Below are 21,303 nucleotides of genomic sequence, written 5' to 3'. Positions count from 1 at the left end.
TGTGAAGAAGGCTGAGCACTGAAGAATTGATGCTTTTGAACTGTGGTGTTGGAGAAGACTCTTGAGAGTGCCTTGGACTGCAAGGAGATCTAACCAGTCCATTCTGAAGGAGATCAGCCCTGGGATTTCTTTGGAAGGACTGATGCTAAAGCTGAAACTCCAGTACTTTGGCTACCTCATGCGAAGAGTTGACTCATTGGAAAAGACTATGATGCTGGGAGGGATTGGGGGCAGGAGGAGAAGGGGATGACAGAGGATGAGATGGCTGGATGGCATCACCCACTCGATGGACATGACTTTGAGTGAACTCCGGGAGTTGGTGATGGACAGGGAGGCCTGGCGTGCTGCGATTCATGGGGTCTCAAAGAGTCAGACACAACTGAGCGACTGAACTCGCCTGAACTGAACTGAACTGAAAGGGAAAGAGCATGTTTCAAAGTTCTAAGCAGAAGTAACTGATGTTCAGAGACTGTGACATAAGGAAGCATGGTGCTTTTGAGGAACTGAAAATTTAATGTAGGGTGGGCACAAACAAGCATCAAGGCTTAAGTGGACAGCCAGATGCTGCAAGACCTTGTCCACCATGTGAAGGAGTTTGGACTTTTTCTTACAAGAACTGTGAGGCCACTGAAGGGTTTTAACAGAGTAACAACATGGTCAGATCTGTGTGTGTGTGTGTGGGTGTGTGTGATTTTTTCATTGTAAAATAAAAGTAGAACAGCATAGGAACAAATGTGTGGCTTAGTTAAGTATTTTAAAGCCTAGCCCTGGTAACCACAGCCCAGCTCCAGAAATAGAACTTTGCCAGCCACCCTGGGAAGCCCCTCATTGGCCCCCTAGTCACAGCTCCCTCTGCCTCCTACAAAGACTCCCCTGACTTCTAGGGTCATCAGTCACGCCTTATGTTTCTTTATAGTTCATTCAAGTGTGCATCCCTAGGCATAAGTTTAGTCTTGTTCATTTTTAAAAATGTTTTTTAAGTCTTTATCTGCAGTTTCCCCTCCATCCCTTTATTTTTGTTACAATTTATCTGTGGAAGAACTTGGACCCTTTGACCTGTTCAGCGTCCTGCCGTCTGGATATTGTTGACTGCAGCCTCAAGATGCAGTGTAGTGAGTTCCTCCACCCACAGCTGGGTGCCAAAGCTTGATCCAACTCCTGTTTTGATCACTTTAACACAAGCATAGGTGGTGGCTGTTCTCGCATCAGGAGACGCAAGCAGGCTGCCAGTTTCTCCATGGGAAGGATTTGTGTTGTAGGAAGAATCTCTGATCACACGGGAAGAGTAGATTGCAGAGGTCAAACCAGGAAGACCAGTTAGGCATTTAGTGTTTATCCAGGTGACAGCCTGGATTAGGGGTTCTGAGAAGGGAAAGAATTGATGGGTTCCAGAAAGTTCTAGGGCTTCGCATGTATGTGCTGTGTGTGCTAAGTTGCTTCAGTCAGGTCCAACTCTTCACGACCCTATGGATGGTAGCACACCAGGCTCCTCTGTCCAGGGTATTCTCCAGGCAAGAATACTGGAGTGGGTTGCTGTGCCCTCCTCCAGATGATCTTGGGGATCAAAACCATGTCTCTTGCGTCTCCTGCATTGGCAGGCAGGTTCTTTACCACTAGCGCCACCTGGGAAGCCCCTTAGCATGTATAAGACTTGACAATTATATTTGAGGACAAGAAGGACAAGAAACGTTCTTTATGGGATGCTGAGAGGATGGTGGGACCTTTCAGTGAGATAGCAACACTTGGAACTCTTGGAGAATACTAATAGAGGGTTTGGTTTGGGATCAGCAAAGTTTGAAGAGCCTATGGGCCCAAGAGGAGATGTTGAGTTCATGTCTCTCCAGCATTATTTTTAGCTGCCTCCTGTTTGCTGGATGTATACTGTGACTTGAAAAAATGTCATTAGGGGAAAAAAATGATTTTATCCAATAAAAAATTTGCTTCTAAATACAATGGACTTAGTTTCTGTTGATGATAGGAAAATTTAGAAGGAAAGTTCAGAGCAGGTCAGATTTAATTAAAGTAGGCTTACCACAATAAATAAATGAATAACAACAAGAAGAATGAGAAGGCAAGGTAACGTGCTAAAAGAACATTACAGCCACTTGGGTGTCCTCAAATCACTTTCTGGATGTGAAGCCAAGATGAAACATCATGCAGGCGGCACTCCAGGAGGAAAGTATCCACTTGAGTGAATCATGCTATTTTTCTGAAGTTGAGGGGAAAAAAGAAAAAAAGATTCTTGATGAGGTATGGATGGCAATTTGGGCTTCTAACTATTTAATGTGCAGCTTTTGGTTTGTTTCTGTGATTCAATTACAGGGAATTCACTCTTCTTAGAAAAAATCTAGGGAAAGGGAGAGATGAGAATAAATCCACACATACTGCTTAAATTTTACATTAACTTTAGTATCTTCCCACCCTAGACTTTGAGCCATTATTTTGAAAAACCATATGAAGTTTACTATTTTACTTTCTTTGGAGAACCTGTTGACATGGGAAGGATTTGACACTATTATTAAAGCCCGTTTGACTCTTCCGCTCTTTGCTTTTCTGTCATAGCCTGTTGCTTGGTTAAAGCAGATGTGGTTACATTCAGCCTTTGGGGAGGCTAATGAGTTAATGTGCCCAGTTGTTTCTGACTGTGCGACCCCATGGACTGGAGCTCACCAGGCCGCTCTGTCTATGGGATTATCCAGCAAGAATACTGGAGTGGATTGCCATTTCACTTTTATTTTCAGTATAACACTTTTATTTTCAGTATAACAGATAACTCTGGATAACTCTGGATCTAAAACTTGGGGGTGTGTTTAGTGCCCATGGCATGTTGAAGGGGCTTACAAGTGTGGCTCATAATTTAATCTAAATTTACTTTACCCATTAATTCTGTTTTATGGCAAATAGCGCATCTTCCAAATTTTTTATGATTCACAAAGAAAAATCCTAAACTGGCTTTTCCCACTTTGTTACCAGATGACTTTTTAAGAAGGACTCTTTAAAATTGTGTCCCCAGGACATGAATAAAATAAACATTATTGGACAGGATGCTGTTCATAAGTAGTATTTCATTATCTCTCTTAAAAATAAATGACTTCAAACCCAAACAGATTGAGGGGATGAGAAATGTTTTTTTGTTGCTTTTCTACATGGTGACAAATTATTTTTCGTTCTTGAATTACTGTGTGGACCCGTTTGCTGTTTTATACCTGCCTCCATTGTATACCATCTTCTGCCCTCTTTGAACATTCTGAGCTTCTCTAGTGGTCTGGGTTCCTTTCCAGTGAACTCTCAGTGGGTTTTCCCTTTTGGCTAGCTCCAGATCCTCTGCTGGAAAGTGCTCGGGGAAACCTGGTTTTGACCTTGATCCACGCACGGAAGCCAGCCCTGAGCCTGGGTCCTCTCTGCCTACAGGAGGCATCTGATGTGGCACATTTATCCTCTAAGACAGTGACTTTCAAACCTTTTTTGACTCTGACCTATAGTAAGAAGTAAAATTGACATCATAACCCTTTATACACATAAATGTATGTAATATTACTGATGTACACTACATATGTAAATGTGTAAGTAGAACCAGGCCTAGCATTTAAGTTATGCTCTGCACTCTATTTTCTATTTCATGCCATTAAATTCCACTAAAAATAAGCTGGTCACAGCCCCTTATATTCATTCCACAATCTATTAATAGCTTGTGATTTATAATTTGAAATCTCCTTCTAACATGCTGATAGACACATTCCCTTTCAGAGAATCCCTTCTTAGTATCCCTCTTCTTGAAGATCTCCAGTGAGGGCACTGCTTCACTCTTTGAGGTGGCTTCTTTATTCCATAATTCTAGTGTTCAGAATATTTGTTCCTAAGATATATTATTAACCATCTTTTTTTCATTAGGAAACAGTGCAAGTCTGTGATTAATGATTACATTTCAGGTTTCCAGGGCTGAGTGGAATAAATTCTGCAGCACATTACTTCCAATTGGCACCTAGCATAAAATCAACCACAGTTCATTCACTGTTTTAAAAAGGCAACTTCAGCAAAACCTTGAAAAAGCATATTGTAAAAGAGGAAAATTGTGATAAAGCATAAAAAAAGTAGTGATCTTGGGTAAATATTAACCGTATTGAGGAAACCATAATAGAAAGTAAAATATTGTTTTATGTATCCTAGCACCTTAGGGTCAGCCTCATTTTGAGTTTGATATTTTGCTGCCATCAGGGCGGCAAGACTTAGCAATTTGAGTACCATTTTTGCCATTGTTAAAGTGTCCCTCACTTTTTTTTAATGTGTTTTTTTAAATTAATTTTTATTGGAGTGTAATTGCTATACAGTAGGTTCTCATTAGTTACCTATTTTATACATAATATCAATAGTGTATATATGCCAATCCCAATCTCTCAATTCATCCCACCCTCCCCTTCCCCCTTAAAGTATCTCTCTCAGTTTTTAAACTCAATGTCACAGGTAATTATTTGCCCTTTGGCATGTGGTGAAGTCAGAATGTAAGAGGATTGCTTTAAAATAAGTAGGAGTCACCACGTGTTCAGACAGCAGCGGGAAGGTGGAAGATGGTGCATGCAGATGGCGGTGATGACAAGTCAGATTCTGTAAGGTCGGTGCCTTATTCTTAGGGCAGCTGTAACAAAGTACCACAGACGAGGTGGCTGAAAACAAAGAGAAGTTGATTTTCTCACAGTTCTGTAGACCAGACGTCTGCAGTCAAGGTGTCAGCAGGGTTGGTTCCTTCTGGAGATGCTGAAGAACCGTCTTATGCCACTGTCCCAGCTTCAGGTGGGCAACCCTTGGCATCCTTTGGCTTGTAGATGCGTCACTCATCATGTCTCACACATACCATCTACCATAAACACGTACGGACTTCTTGTCCCTCCAGCTTTCCAAGGTAGATATGTTGTGATTTTAATTGAATGAATATTGTGTTTGCATATTTAATTGAATAAGTATTGTGTTTGCATAATGAAGCAAAAGCTGTTGACAGCTGAGCCATATCTTATACTGTGATTACATTCAATATGTGTACAACTTTTTGTTTTCTCTAGGATTACTTATAGCCTTTTTGCTTTATTTGCTTAGTTTCCTGTGCATTTATCACCAGTTGCCAACCAGACTCTCACGCAGTTATGTAAATCTCTTAACCCATTCCAACAAGATATTTTTAATAAGGCATTCTTAACAATTCGTTTTCTTGAAGAGGAAACTGCCACGGCGTTTGACTGATTATAATCTAGATCTGCTGTATAGCTGTTGACTTACTCTTCTTTCCTCTTGTGTGGTGGATCCCCTGTGCCATGAATCTCGCGTTGTCTTCTCCTTGGTATATGTCCTAATTTGGGTGGAGAAATTAAATTCTCCACTGGTTTCCAGAGGAAGTATTCATGAGAGGTAAATTTTGAAACCTTGGTTGTCTTTTTACATTGTGTATCTAATAAAAATTATTATTAAAAAATGTTTACTTATTTGACTGTACCAGGTCTTAGTCGCTGCACACGGAATCTCTTAGTTGCAGGATACAAACTCTTAGTTGTGGCATGTGGGATCTAGTTCCCTGACCAGGGATAAACCCGGCCCCCTGCATTGGGAGTGCAGCGTCTTAGCCACCAGACCACCAGGGAAGTCCCTAATAATTATTATTATATGGTTATTTTTTAATGCAGTCTTCTTTTAACTTTTATACTAGAGTTATAAGTGATTTACCCACCACTGTTACACTATTACTCTGCATTTAAGTGTATATTTACTTTTACCGTTGGATTTTATACTTTCATGTGTTTTCATGTTACTAATTGGTGTCCTTTGATTTCAGTTGGAAGAACTCCCTTTAACATTTCTTGTAAGGCCAGTTAGTAGTGATAAACTTCTTCAGCATATGTTTATCTGGAAAACTTTTCATCTTTCCTTCAATTCTGAGAGACAGTTTTACTTGGTTATTTTTGATCCACAGTTGTTTTTTTCTTTCAACACTGTGAGTGTATCATCTCACTTTATAAAACTCTGCTGATAGTATTATGGGAGTTCCCTTGTGTATAATAAGTTGCTCTTGTCTTTCTATTTTTTAAATTTAATTATGTTATGTGTCTTGCCGTGGGTCTCTTTAGAAGCATCTTTTTTGATACTCTGGGCTACCTTTATCTGGGTGTCTGTTTCTTTCCCCTCAGGCTAGGGAAGTTTTCAATCATATCTTTGCATAAACTTCTCTTTCTTCTTCCCTCTTCTTACCCCTATAATGTGTATACTGGTCTTCTTAATGGTGTCCCAAAAGTCCTTTCCCATGGACTGCAAGGAGATCCAACCAGTCCATCCTAAAGGAAATCAGTCCTGAATATACATTGAACAGACTGATGTTGAACATGAAACCCCAATACTGTGGCCACCTGATGTGAAGAACTGACTCATTTGAAAAGACCCTAATGCTGGGAAAGATTGAAGGCAGGAGGAGAAGGGGATAACAGAGGATGAGATGGTTGGATGGCATCACTGACTTAATGGACATGAATTTGAGTAAACTCCGGGAGTTGGTGATAAACAGGGAGGCCTGGTGTGCTGCAGTCCATGGGGTCGCAAAGAGTCAGACGTGATTGAACTGAGCTGAACTGATAAATCCCTTATGCTGTCTTCACTGGGGTTTTTTGTTGTTCTTTTCCCTTTTTTCTCCTCTGACTGGATGAATTCCACTGTCCTCTCTTTAAGTTCACTGATCCTTTTTTTTTTCCCACTTAATGTAGTCTGCAGTTGAATCCTTTTGAATTTAGTTCAGTGCTATGACTACAATGCTTGGTGCTTTTTAATATTTTCTATCTCTTTTGAAGTGCTCTTTGTTCATGCATTGCTCTGCTAACTTTGAGCATGTTTATGACTGTTGTTTTGATTCTATCAGGTAATCACTCATCTCCATTTTGTTAAGATTGATTTCTAGAGATTTATCTTATTCTTTTGTTTGGAACATATTTGATTTCTAGAGATTTATCTTGTTCTTTTGTTTGGAACATATTCTCTTATTTGTTCTTTTTATATTGAATCAAATCCCAAGTGTATCATTTCATTTCAGTGTTTATTTCTGACTTATGTTTAATTTTAAACATCTGAAATATTTACATGGTTCAAAATTTACCATGTTAGGATCATATTACAAATAATGCCATGATAAATAACCTTATGCATATATGGTTTTCAGTTTGTGATATTACTGGGTCAAAATATAAAATCCATATAAAATTTGTTGCCAAACTCTACCCCATAGGATTTATACTGTTCTGCATCCCTGACAGCATTTTTAAGAGTGTTTCTATTTCTCCACAGCTTTTACTGGAGTGTTTATCATACTTGATTTTTTTTCACTGATTAGTTGTTGCAGATTTAATATAAGTGGAGATGAAAATTTTGAATGGGAGATGTTTGCCTTTTTGTTGTTGTTAACTGTCTTGTTTGTCATTTGCTCATTTTTCCAATGAGTTTTTTTTTTCTTATTTTTAGGAGCCTCTGGTATATTAGGATAAGTCTAACTGCATTTAAGATACATGATTAAAATATTTTCCCCAGTTTATTCATGTTCATTTGTGGTCTTTTTTTTCCTATGCAAAAGGTTTTTGGGTTATTTTTGATTCATTTCATTTATAAATGGCCAAAATTGTCACTCTTTTCTTCTATTGCTCCTTGTTTTTGAATCTTAGTTGGAAAGGCTTTCCCTTATGGTCACAAGGGAATTCATCAATGTTTTGCTTTAAGAGTTATATTTATTACTTTACATTTAGATGCCTGATTGATTTAGAATTTATTTTCTTATGTTCTGTGAGGTTTGAATTCAGTTTTCTTTTTTCTTCAAATAACTATCTAATTGTTCCAATGTAACCTGTTAAAAGGTAATTCATTTCACTGTTGATTTTGGATCACATACCTTTATCATATACCAAGTTTCCATATGTTTTTGCATCTATTTCTGAATTTTCTGTTTTGTTCCATTGGTATGTATATCTGTTCATATGTTAGTACCACTGTGTTCTGATGAGTGAAGTTTTGAAGTGTGTTTTCTTCTCTGGCAGAGCTAGTCACCCTCCATCATTGTTATTCTCATTGACTTCCCTGGCTCTTCTTGCATGTTTAATTTTTTCTTAAAATTAAATTGTCTACTTTTGGCATTTTTTTCTCACATAATCACTGGATGCTTGCATAGTCATTGGCTAAAGTGATGACATCTATGACCTGTTGAACTGAAACATTTAGAAATGTTTTACATATATAAATATAAAGCATGCTAAACATATAAAATACCAAGCTACTTTTTAAATGGCCAGAAGTCATTTTATTAAGCTTTTCTGAACAATACAGGAAAATCTGTGTTATTCTCTCCTACACCTTTTCAAGTTTCAGAAATTTCTCCATTATAACTGATACTTTCATAATTCATTATTAGAATTTGATAGGTAAGCCTGTTTTAAACTCTACTCCTTTGAGCTCTGCCATTCTTACAGAACAGAGGTCTTGTTATCAAATTTGAATCATACTTACAGTGTTTCTCCTACTTACCTTTTTAGGCTAGGCAATAGCCCAAAGCACACTTGGCCAGCAAAAATGGATTACAATTATGAATGCTGTTTGGTTCCATTTATGTAGATTATACTTGGGGTAGCATAAATTGAGTATTTGGATAGAAAGACTTTGTGTCAGTGAATTAAACATTGGAATAATGACATGGCAGTGCCATTTCCCATTTAACAACACTCTTCTATGTTTTATTTATATTAACTTGGTATGTTTTGACATTCAGACTAATTCATTTTCTCTGTAAACCATATAGAATACTTTTTAAGTAAAAAAGAATATTCTTTTTAGTTTCTGCTTTTGCATAATTGACTCCTCAGTATTCTTGAGTAGGGCCAGACTGACCTAAACTTTTTAATTTTAGAATTTAATATTTGCAATATTAAATGTGTAGCTTTAAAATGAAGTTAAATGGTAGTGCTCTATATTGAATCCAGTGATTTTATGAATATAGAAATGAAGATTGTGGAAGAAAATGGTCTTTTTTAGTTCTGAGTTGATACATCGTTTTCCCCGAAGATGTCTTTCAGTTCAGTTCAGTCGTTCAGTCATGTCCGACTCTTCGCGACCCCATGAATCGCAGCACGCCAGGCCTCCCTGTCCATCACCAACTCCCGGAGTTCATTCAGACTCACGTCCATCGAGTCAGTGATGCCATCCAGCCATCTCATCCTCTGTCGTACCCTTCTCCTCCTGCCCCCAATCCCTCCCAGCATCAGAGTCTTTTCCAATGAGTCAACTCTTTGCATGAGGTAGCCAAAGTACTGGAGTTTCAGCTTCAGCGTCATTTCCTCCAAAGAAATCCCAGGGCTGATCTCCTTCAGAATGGACTGGTTGGATCTCCTTGCAGTCCAAGGGACTCTCAAGAGTCTTCTCCAACACCACAGTTGAAAACCATCAATTCTTTGGCGCTCAGCCTTCTTCATAGTCCAACTCTCACATCCATCCATGACCACAGGAAAAACCATAGCCTTGACTAGACAGACCTTTGTTGGCAAAGTAATGTCTCTGCTTTTGAATATGCTATCTAGGTTGGTCATAACTTTCCTTCCAAGGAGTAAGTGTCTTCTAATTTCATGGAAGATGTCTTTGTATACAGTCAATTCTAGTTCTGTCCTTCTGCTATCCTAGCGGTTGTTCTAAAGTGGGCTTCCCAGGTGGGTCAGCAGATAAAGAATCCGCCTGCCAATGCAGGAGACACAGAAGATGCAGTTTCAGTCCCTGGGTCAGGAAGATCCCCTGAGGAACTAGACACAGAGATGTCAAATCCTTCTCCAGGGGATCTTCCTGACCCAGGGGTTGAAACTGCATCTCCTATGTCTCCTGCATTGGTAGGTGGATTCTTTATCTGCTGACCCACCTGGGAAGCCCACGCCAGTATTCTTGCCTGTCTGGCAGATGGCAGTACATAGAGTTACAGAGTTGGACATGACTGAACAACTAAGTACACACACAGGGTGCAAAGTAGAAGTTCAAAAAGGAAAACTCATTGTCTATTTGTGTCTCTAGTCTTGGCTAGCTTAAGGAGTTGAAGATTCTCAGCATGCAGGTTCAAGCCCAACAGCCCCTGGACCAGCCGCCCCTGGAACAGTACATTAGGAGCCCCAGGCTCACCAGAGGTCTGCAGGGAGAAGAACTGTTTCAGGAATGTTTTGTGGTTGGAATCACATGTTCCTTGGGTGGACCCTGAAGAACCATGTAAGCACATTGTCATTTCTCATGTCTGCCCCTTTCCCCACATCTTGTACCTTCTTTCTGTCTTGAACATGGTGGGGCTTTGGAATCCTGTGTTATATTTCAGCATAAGTTCCCTTCTGCCTAGTTTAGCTCTTGGTAGGTTTGCTGACTAGCTCTTTCTTCTGGCTGGGTTCTTATGCAAAATTGGTGACTTTCTTTAAAAGCACAGTACTTCCCACCAAGAAGAAGTAAAAATTCTAGATTCAGATAGTCCTGGATTCCGTTCATGACTCATCATTTACCTTAACTATGTGATCTTCAATGAATAATTTTCCTGTCCAAATACCACTTTTACAATCCATGAAATGGGGATATTATATCTAATGTCAGTTTTGAAGATTAAATGAAATAAGTATGTAAAGGGTGTGGCACACACTACGTGCTTAATTAACATGAAGTATAAATTTCTCTTTCCTCCCAGCTATACTTAATTTTGCTTCATGTTGCAAATACCGCCCCTTAGTCTCCTGATCAAACACTTGGAATATGGACTACACGCCAGGCCAGAGTTGAGTTGAACATGCCCCTTGGGTAGCTTGCTCCTGCTCAGAGGCCCCCAGATCAAGTTTCTGTGTATTCCAGGCTTACTTGGCTCTTGTTGGCCGTTCACAATTCACAGTTCTCAGGGTCCCACTGTGCTTCACAGACACAGCCAGGTTAGAAATCCACTTCCTTTGGCTAAATGTTGTAGGAATTACTTACAAAATGTAACGTATTACTGACATTTAACATTTATGGCTAGTTTTTATGTTTAACTTCACGGAAAAAAAGATGAATCACAACTGCCATTAGTCATACTTTTAAAAGCCTTGGTAACACAGGACTCTCCTAACTTACAGGAGTTTGTTTCTAAGCATACAGAGGCATTGGTTGAAAAATGGAATGACTGTCTATCTGGTAACTGTCTTTAGGACACTTTTGAATGAAATGATTTACATTTAAAAATAGAACTGGCCTTATATTAGCGTGTTTTGTTGGTGTGACCAAGTACATGCTGTAGGCAAAGGTGTGGCTTATGTGCAGTAGACATAACTTCAGTGAAGCTGGCAAATGTGAAATTGGTGCTGCTCTGCTCTGTAAAGTTATATTTGGGAATTTCTGAAGAGTTCATCACTGTATTCTACATTCAAATTCTTAATTCCTTTAAATCTTACTTCATTTTCTCTTAAATTTATATTTACATAAACATCTACTGTCTAAAATAAACCAGATTTTTAAATATGAGTCTTCTACTTTATGAATTTACTATATAAATATTTTATAGATCATAAAACTATGTATTATCTTAAAATAAAAAAAACGAAGGATTATTTTGAGTTCCACTTTTCGGGAAGGTTTAATAAACAGTGGAACCTCATTCAGACATACCTGTGAAAACACATAAACTTACCTATACCATGAATCAATCAAATCATGACCTTCAAAATGTAGTTACATATGAAAAGCCTGGTATAAAATTGTCAAGCTGTAAAAAGTGCTCGAAAACAGAACTAATAATCAAAATATTATAAAGGGAGTTACATTATCCCATTGTTTCTAGTATTTTAAAAAATAAATTATTGATGCATTTAAATAAATATCAGTGATTTCTTGACAGTTCTTAGGTTTTTGAATATAGAACCTCTATTACTCCAAATATTCACTTTAACAGTATTTGTCAATGAAATAGTATAAAAATTTAAATGATATTATACAGAGTATTCTGCAAACATTGTAGTGCCTAAGGTTAATCTTAGATATCTAAGTATTAATCTTTTCACAGATAATAATTTTCTACAGACTGTGTTTCAGACTACGTTTCTACTAAGACTGTACGAAAAAGTTTTTAATATAATTATTTGATCATTTAAAACTCAAATCTATGCAAATGAAAGTAGATGCCAACATTGTTACTATGGTGACTGTTTTATCATTTCATCAAGTAGGCTGTCAAGCTTTTAAGTAATAGGCTCCTTAGAGTGCCTATTTTTGTACTCTTTACATAGTAGTTCAAATGCGTTTTTGATAATAGAAGCAATCTGTCTCCATAAAATTATCATAAAAATTCTGGTTAATGAAGCTACTCATTTTGGAAAGGTTACTGTGTCTCTTCCTTTTACAGTCATAACTTGATTTATGGTAACAGCACATCATGATAAATCCTATGCCTTTCCCTATCAATACTGTGTGTTCCAACCTGGGCAATTCATAGTTTCTATGTTCACATCATTCTTTTTCACATAAATTCACTTAAATTCACCTTTGGAAATATTCTAGGCAGCAGATTTTTAAAATGTTGGACTCAGAATTCTTTTACACTCTTAAAAATTAATGACACTGAACATCAAAGAGCTTTGTTTATGTGGGCTATGCCCATTAAAATTTACCATACTAGAAACTAAATCTAAGAAATTTTAAAAAATATTTATTCATTCATTTGAAAAAAAAGAAGTCAATTTCATATTAACATAGGTAACATATTTTTAGGAAAAAATAGCCAGATTTTTAGAAACAAAATATTCAGTGTGAAAGAGGTCATTGTTTTACACGGTTGCAAATCGTGAATATCTGCTTCTGTGTTCAGTTGGTTGCAATGTAGTATTTAGGTTGAAATACATGAAGAAAATCCAGCTTCATACAGACATGTGACTAAAAAGGGAGGGGTATTTGAGGAGTCTTTTCAGATAATTATGCATAGCTTTGGAGAAGGAGATGACAATCCACTCCAGCACTCTTGCCTGGAAAATCCCATGGACAGAGGAGCCTGATAGGCTACAGTCCATGGGGTCGCAAAGAGTCGGACACGACTGAGCGATTTCACTTTCACTTTCTTTGATACCATACTAGAACTTGACATATGGTAGTTTTGTATAAGTTAGTTTTATGTGGAATCTGTATTTTATGTTAGTTTCAATGTGGATTCTGAAATTACGTTAGTTAATAAGCTCCTTATATATTTTAACTGGTAAAAAGTTCACTGCTATGTTTTGCAATTAAAATGAATCTTTTATCTTTGCATGGTTTTGTAATGTCATGCCTATTTATTTGAATGTTTATTCTCTGAGTTATTCCTATCTCTGAAATGTTGACACATTTGTATATGCATGCTAAGCTGCTTCAGTCGTGTCCAACTCTGCAATCCTGTGGACCATATCCTGCCAGGCTCCTCTGTCCATGGAATTCTCCAGGCAAGAATACTGGAGTGGGTTGCCATTTCTTTCTCCAGGGGATCTTCCCAACCCAGGGATTGAACCTGCGTCTTTTACATCTCCTGCACATTTGTTATCACTGACCTCATCAGAAAAGTCTTATTAAAATATTTTAAACTTTTAAGTTCTTGGTAACAAGTTTTCCAAAATTCTTTTTTTTTTTTTTTTTTTTATTGAAAGCTCAAATTTTGTCACTGTCAGCAAAACCTTTTCCTTGAACTGGAAGGCTTCCTTGTTTCAAGAGAACTTCCACTTAAATACCCAAGTCTAAAAAACTGAAATTTGTCAGTGAGTCATTCTTTCATGTAAAAATGATATTTCATAAAAAAACAAGGAGCTGGTTGCTCTCAACTCAATGCACAATTTCTTCTCCTCATGACAGTTATGTACTTTGCTACCCACAGTGCTTTATACATACTTTACATTTCATCACTCAGGATATTAGAAAGATATGTACTAAAAAGGTTGATATTTTATAAAATCAATCATTTTTACCACTTTATGAAGGATATTCTTAAATGAAACTGGGTTTATTAAAGATATTCGTAAGTGTAAGTGTTTTTCTTTAAAATTTATAGTGCATGGCAGTGTGCAGAATCTTACAAGGATTACTAGAGCAGTTCACTGCTCCTACCTGGATTCTTGCTGAGGTGCCAACATTTTTAACCCACTAGTGCTTCTGCATCATCAGTGTGAATATCAATATATAACATCTTTATACTATTATGTGAATAATTTTTATTCATGAATCCCCTGAAAGAGTCTCAAGAGACCCCAGGGGTTCATGGGCCTTAGTTTAAGAACAGCTGTCTAAACAGGTCAAAGTACAGCTTATAAAAAGAGGAATACAGTAAAAATTTTCCTAACTAACCTCTTAACTTCTTTAATTTTCTTAACTAACCACCGCTTAACTGAATTGCCAATGAAATTAACCTCCATGCCTTGTGTAACTGGCAGCAGCCCTCACAGATTGCTGAATGTCAAGGCTGCTGGGCCACCTTCTACTGTGTCTATTCATTTCTGTTGCCACCAGTAGGATTATGTGCTTAGCAAGTATCAGTTGTATTTGTTCTCAAATCAGTTTATGCCACTTTCACTAATACGTTGTTGTTTAGTTGTTCAGTCATGTCTGACTCTTTGCGACGCCACGGACTGCAGCACGCCAGGCTACCCTGTCCTTCACCATCTCCATGAGCTTGCTCAGACTCATGTCCATTGGTGATGCCATCCAACCATCTCATCCTCTGTCGTCCCCTTCTCCTTCTGCCTTCAGTCTTTCCCAGCATCAGGTTATTTTCTTCCCATCAGGTGGCCAAAGTATTGGAACTTCAGCTTCAGCATCGGTGCTTCCAATGAATATTCAGGACAGATTTCTTTTAGAATGGACTGGTTTGATCTTGCAGTCCAGGGGACTCTCAAGAGTCTTCTTCAGCATCACAGTTTAAAGCATCAGTTCTTTGACACTCAGCTTTCTTTATGGTCCAACTCTCAAGTCCATACATGACTACTGGAAAAACCATAGCTTTGACTAGACAGACCTTTGTTGGCAAAGCAATGTCTCTGCTTTTTCATATGCTGCCTAGGTCAGTCATAGCTTTTCTTCCAAGGAGCAAGTGTGTTTTAATTTCATGGCTGTAGTTACCGTCTGCAGTGATTTTGGAGCCCAAGAAAATAAAGTCTCTCACTGTTTCCATCGTTTCCCCATCTATTTGTAGTGAAGAGATGGGACTGGATGCCATGATCTTAGTTTTTTGAATGTTGAATTTTAAGCCAACTTTTTCACTCTCCTCTTTCACCTTCACCAAGAAGCTCGTTATTTCCTCTTCACTCTTTGTCACACTTGGCTGTCCAGTGGCTCAGACAGTAAAGCATCTGCCTACAATGAGGGAGACCCAGTTCGATCCCTGGGTTGGGAAGATCCCCTGGAGAAGGAAATTGCAACCCACTCCAGTACTCTTGCCTGGAAAATCCCATGGACGGAGGATCCTGGTAGGCTACAGTCCATGGGTTCGCAAAGAGTCAGACACGACTGAGCGACTTCACTTTCCTTTTTCCTTTCTCTGCCATAAGTGTGGTGTCATCTGCATATAGCTTACTGATATTTCTCACAGCAATCTTGATTCCAGCTTGTGCTTCCTCCAGCCTGACATTTCACATGATGTACTCTGCATATAACTTAAATAAGCAGGGTGACAATATAGCACTGATGTACTCTTTTTGGAATTTGGAACCAGTCCATTGTTCATGTCCGATTCTAACCGTTGCTTCTTGACCTGCATTCAGGTTTCGCAGGAGGCAGTTAAGATGGTCTAGTATAAGAATTTTCCACCATTTGTTGTGATCCACACAGTCAAAGGCTTTAGTGTAGTCAGTGAAGCTGAAGTAGATGTTTTTCTGGAATTATCTTGCATTTTCTATGATCCAATGGGATGTTGGCAATTTGATCTCTGGTTCCTTTGCCTTTTCTAAATTCAGCTTGAACATCTGGAAGTTCTTGGTTCACATATTGTTGAAGCCTAGTTTGAAGAATTTTGAGCATTACTTTGCAAGTGTGTGAAATGAGTGAATTGTGTAGTAGTGTAAACATTCTTCGGCATTGCCTTTCTTTGGGATTGGAATGAAAACTGACCCTTCCAGTCCTGTGGCCACTGCTGAGTTTTCCAAATTTGCTGGCATATTGAGTGCAGCACTTTTAACAGCATCATCTTTTAGGATTTGAAATACCTCAAATGGAATTCTGTCACCTTCACTAGCATTGTTTGTAATGATGCTTCCTAAGGCCCACTTGACTTCGAATTCTAGGATTCTGGCTCTAGGTAAGTGATTACACCATCGTGGTTATCTGAGTCATGAAGATCTTTTCTGTATAGTTCTTCTGTGTGTTCTTGCCACCTCTTATTAATATCTTCTGCTTCAATTAGGTCCATACCGCTTCTGTCCTTTATTCTGCCCATTGTTGCATGAAATGTTCCATTGGTATCACTAATTTTCTTGAAAAGATCTCTAGACTTTCCCATTCTGTTGTTTTCCTCTATTTCTTTGCACTGATCACTGAGGAAGGTTTCCTCTTCTCTCCTTGCTATTCTTTGGAACTCTGCATTCAGATGGGTATATCTTTCCTAATACATATAATCACTAATACATTTAATTGTACAGTTTTAATAATCTACAAATAGAATAAGTGTAAGTTAAAAAAAAAGAATGTTTCTAAATGCTTAAATGCTTTGGAATGACTTACTATAAAAAACTTCCATCATAATTTAATATGGATGAGATTAGAAAAAGTTTAGGGAAAAACTCAAAATTCTGGAAGGATTCTATATTCCTTCACAAATATCTTTAATTTCTTCCTATATTAGAGAAACCAAGGCTGAAAATTGTGTTATTATGTGTTCTTTGCAGGGAAAAATGATGACACTGATCCATAGACCCACATTCAAAGAGAAGGCTTTTGGCTCACCTTCAAAAGATTGGTGGATATGTACATATATATATTTTAAAGTGAGATAAAATTCATAAATTAATATCTATCTTTTTTTATGATTCACCTCTTAATGTGATTCTTTAGTATAAACCGACAAACTGATGGTTAGGATGACACTGAGTAAGATAGATCTTTTACTGCCATTCATGAGCTAGAAGCAAATTTCCTTTGGTTTCCATGATAGTAAACTATACTCTCATCCGTAATTACTCTCTGTATCTGCATAAGAATTAGCAAAGAATTTAAATAATCTCTTAGAAATGTAGCTATCACAGGTCAGATTTCATAATGATATAGTGATGCATCTGATGGTACCAGGAACTTTTTTTAAAGATTTTTTTTATTACATAATTTAAAGTTTTTTTTTATGAAGCATTGACTTACAATGAGGAACTTAAAAAAAAATTCAGTGTACTAGTGTTTTGTTGAATTGGAAACTGCTTAGAATAAGCAGCTGTATGTGGGAGCTTGGAAATTGTTTTTTATCTATAAAAGTAAGTTGACTGGTAAGTTCATGGGTGTATCAGACATGTCAGCCTGCAGTAGGTGGTCGCAGCTCGTTGATGTCAGCTTTATCACAACTGGGCACGTGTGCTGTCATTTATAGATGACATGGTTGCAGAGACGCAGGGCTGGGGGAAAAATGCCTTGGGTTCTCTGTCCAGCTCCATGGTCACCATGAATCAGTGAAGACTGTGTTTCTAACTCCCTGGCAGTGAGCTTGCAGTGTGAGTTGTTTTCTTTCCTAGAAATAGGGAATTAATTCACCCTCCTCACAGTCTGTTTACAACCAGTACACACACTGGCAAGCGGACTGGCAGGGTGGCTTTGTCCGTGGCCAACTGGTTAAGAAGCTCATCCACTTCAGTCATGTTAGCGCCAGGCTGTATAATTAGCACAGCTAACCAAACACTGAGATTATTGTTAAATACCAAGCGATTCTTCCAAACTGCTGATTTCTTAATCATCACATATTCACTGTCAACAGTGTGGCCTACAGGCTTGTTCCTTCTTTTTTTTCTTGCTTCCCCAAAAGATTTATTGACAGTTTCCTGTGTGCCAGTCACTGTTATGGGATTGGGGATCCAGCAGTGAATACAGCAGAGGAGAAAAAATAACCCTGCCTTTTAGAACTTCAGTTCTGGTAGAGGATACGTACACATAAACCTGGGCTTCCCTGGTGGCTCAGACAGTAAAGAATCTGCCTGCAATGCGGGAGACCTGGGTTCAATCCCTGGGTTGGGAAGATCCCCTGATGAAGAAAATGGCGACCCACTCCAGTATTCTTGCTGAAGAATTCCATGGACAGAGGAGCCTGGCGGGCTACAGTCCATGAAGGTCACAGAGAGTTGGACATGACTGAGCACACACGTGTCTATTGCATGTTACTTGCTCAGTCGTGTCCAGCTCTTTGTGATCCCATGGAGTATAACCCGCCAGGTTCCTCTGTCTATAGAACTGTCCAGGCAAGAGTACTGGAGTAGGCTGCCATTTCCTTCTCCAGGGGATCTTCCCAACCCAGGGATCAAACCTACGTCTCTGGCTTCTCCTGCACTGACAGGTGTGTTCTTTACCACTGCGCCACCTGAGAAACCCACACACAGACAGACGTACTTAAATGCCAGGAGGACAAAGACATGAAGAAGGTGAATGAAATGCTGTGGGCTGAGGAGTAACACTGACAGAGTGGGCAGAGAAGGCCTCTCTAACATGATCAGGTCTTTAGTATTGGGTTGGCTGAAAGGTTCGTTCGGGGTTTTCCGTTATGGAAATGGAAATGATCCTATTGGCCAACCTGATATAAAGTCCTAGAGGAGAAACACAATCTAGAAAAAGTAGTCTCTCAGAACTTAAGTTTTCTTAATCTATGTCTGTGGGGTTTGTATGAGAGAAGTATTACATCTAAATTTTCACTGTGTCTGAAATTTTAGCATCTCTTCTAAATCATGTATCTGGATAACCAACTATAGCAATCTGAGAACCTGTGTCTTTGTCACAGATATTTTCCTATCATACAGTTACTGTATACATCTCAAAATATTATATATATTCATCACTACTTACAAATTACCATAGTTACCTAGCCATTACATTTTGAATTTTAATATCTTAATAAAGGAGCACATATATCACAGTTTTTAAAAATATCTGTACTGATCATTATATTTCAAAATAATACATTTCCTGGTACCCCTATGTATTATATGTTAGGAGTTTTAAAACATATTGAGAAAGAAGCTGAGGCTTTACTAGTTTGCCAAAAAGAGGCTCTGGCATAGAAATGTTAAGCTTTCGTTTAATCCCTAGTTGAGAGCTGTCTTCCACCTCCCACAAGTACAGTACACCCTTCATTTGTTTCCCTCTTTGAGAGATCACTCAAATACATCCTGAACAGATAGGGAGGGTTTCCTGGATCATTCCATAGAACCGTGATTGTGAAAGATCCTTTTTAGCTTCCTGTTTCCTGTAGGCCACATACTATTAATGTATTGGGTTGGCCAAAAAAGTTCATTCAGGTTTTTTTTTGCCAACCCAATTTTGCAGAATTACATAGCAAGTCAAGCAGACATGTCTTTTTCCTTCCTAGAAAAGGACAATTTTAATACTTCACAGATTAGCTTTTAGACTTCCCTAAAAAAGTGCTTGATGATCCTTGAAATCGATGCAGTTCACTCTGAGAAAAAAATGAGATGCAGAAATCTGAGTTGCAGTCAGCTCACTTTACTCACTTACACCAGCTTTCTAGCCACTCTCCTCATCATGATGTTGACCAAGTGCATCTGCCTAGATTGAGAGGACCTAGACTATATACCATGGTACCTTCACCTGGATCAGCCTATGGGAAGTAAGATGGGATATATAAACGCTTTTAACTGTTTTAGCATGACCATTGTAGAACAGAGCCAAGAACCCTACTGCAGGTAGAAAGGGGAGGGCGAGCACTAGTTAATGGGTTAGTCCAGAGAATTTTGCTCGGCCACTACATATTATGTACTTTCAATCCTTTGAGAATATAAATATACTCTTCTATCTCTCATCAAGAGTTAAAAAAAAAAAACCTAAAAATTAACATTTTAATATTGCCTGAAACTGGAAAGAGAAAATGTTAAGTCTGTGATTTTCACATTAGACCGTCTTTTATGCTTATGTCTTACGTGGAGGGAAATCTGTTTTTTATGCCATTAAACCTTCTGGACTGTACCTTCACTTGTGTCCTTTGTTGTTCTGAGAAGTAGATTCTTGAAAAGTGTGCTGAGAGCTCTGAGCCGTGTGGCCTTCATTTGCATGGTCTCTTTTCCTTTATAGGTTGGTGAAAGATGCTCCTTGGGATGAAGTCCCACTTGCTCACTCCCTGGTTGGTTTTGCCACTGCCTATGACTTCTTGTACAACTACCTGAGCAAGACACAACAGGAGAAGTTTCTTGAAGTGATTGCCAATGCCTCGGGGTATATGTATGAGACTTCATACAGGAGAGGATGGGGATTTCAATACCTGCACAACCATCAGCCCACCAACTGCATGGCCTTGCTCACAGGAAGCCTGGTTCTGATGAATCAAGGTAGGTACAGCCAAGGAATGCCTTGAACTGACAGCAGTCACAGTTACCAAGTTGTGAGCTAAACATTTCTATAACTAGTCTAAGTACATGGTCACACTTGGCTCCTAACTAAGCCCAGACGATGATAATACTACCTCGGGCACCACGTGGAGAGTTGAGAGACCTCTCTTTCCTCATTTCTGCTTGTTACATGAGCCTGCTTATTACTTTAGTATGCTCTCTTATTGTCCCAAGTCATATCCTTACACACAGGATCAGTGGTGAATATTCCTTTTTTCAATTTTTGACAGTGAAGGCAACCAGCCTGGATAGAGTTTATAAAAGCTAAACAGGTGGTTTATTATTTGAACTGAATATTCCTTACACACAGGTTGTGTGTCAATATATTGCTTCTTTTTTTCCCCTCTAAAGACTTTAAAAGAATCTATCTAAGGACTTCCCTGGTGGTCCAGTGGTTCAGACTTTGCCTTCCAATGCAGGGCATCCTGGTTTGATCCCTAGTTGAGGAGGTAAGATCCCACACACCTCGGGGCCACAAAACCAAATATAAAACAGAAGCAGTATTGTAACAGATTCAATAAAGACTGTAAAAATGGTCCACATCAAAAAAAATCTTTAAAAATAAAATCAGTTAATCTAGATCATTCAGGTCAAATTTACAGTTGACTTTTATGGACCATATAGCTGCTTTGCCTTATTGTATTATATAATTGCTAATATCACATTTTCTTTCTTTATAATTAAATTTATTTATTTTTAATTGAAGAATAATTGCTTTATAATA

The 21,303-nt window shown here is 38.4% G+C and overlaps 1 protein-coding gene across 2 annotated transcripts in view; it reads left to right on the top strand.

Moving 5' to 3' along the window:
• The window catches only part of DSE (dermatan sulfate epimerase), a 79,947-nt gene that overhangs the window by 43,049 nt on the left and 15,595 nt on the right, over nucleotides 1-21,303 (top strand). Inside the window, exons 1-2 of one of the 2 annotated variants that reach the window (XM_010861826.1) lie at nucleotides 9,910-10,248; nucleotides 20,266-20,519. In XM_010861826.1, coding sequence (XP_010860128.1) covers nucleotides 10,247-10,248; nucleotides 20,266-20,519 — 256 coding nt within the window. In that variant the 5' untranslated portion in view covers nucleotides 9,910-10,246. Of the gene's footprint in view, nucleotides 1-9,909; nucleotides 10,249-20,265; nucleotides 20,520-21,303 lie in introns of those variants that run through there. The other variant, XM_010861825.1, reaches the window with a different exon arrangement.

This window comes from Bison bison, unplaced genomic scaffold (assembly GCF_000754665.1).
Source record: "Bison bison bison isolate TAMUID 2011002044 unplaced genomic scaffold, Bison_UMD1.0 scf7180017864473, whole genome shotgun sequence".
Classification (NCBI taxonomy): domain Eukaryota; kingdom Metazoa; phylum Chordata; class Mammalia; order Artiodactyla; family Bovidae; genus Bison; species Bison bison.
This window is presented reverse-complemented; position numbering and strand designations above follow the sequence as displayed.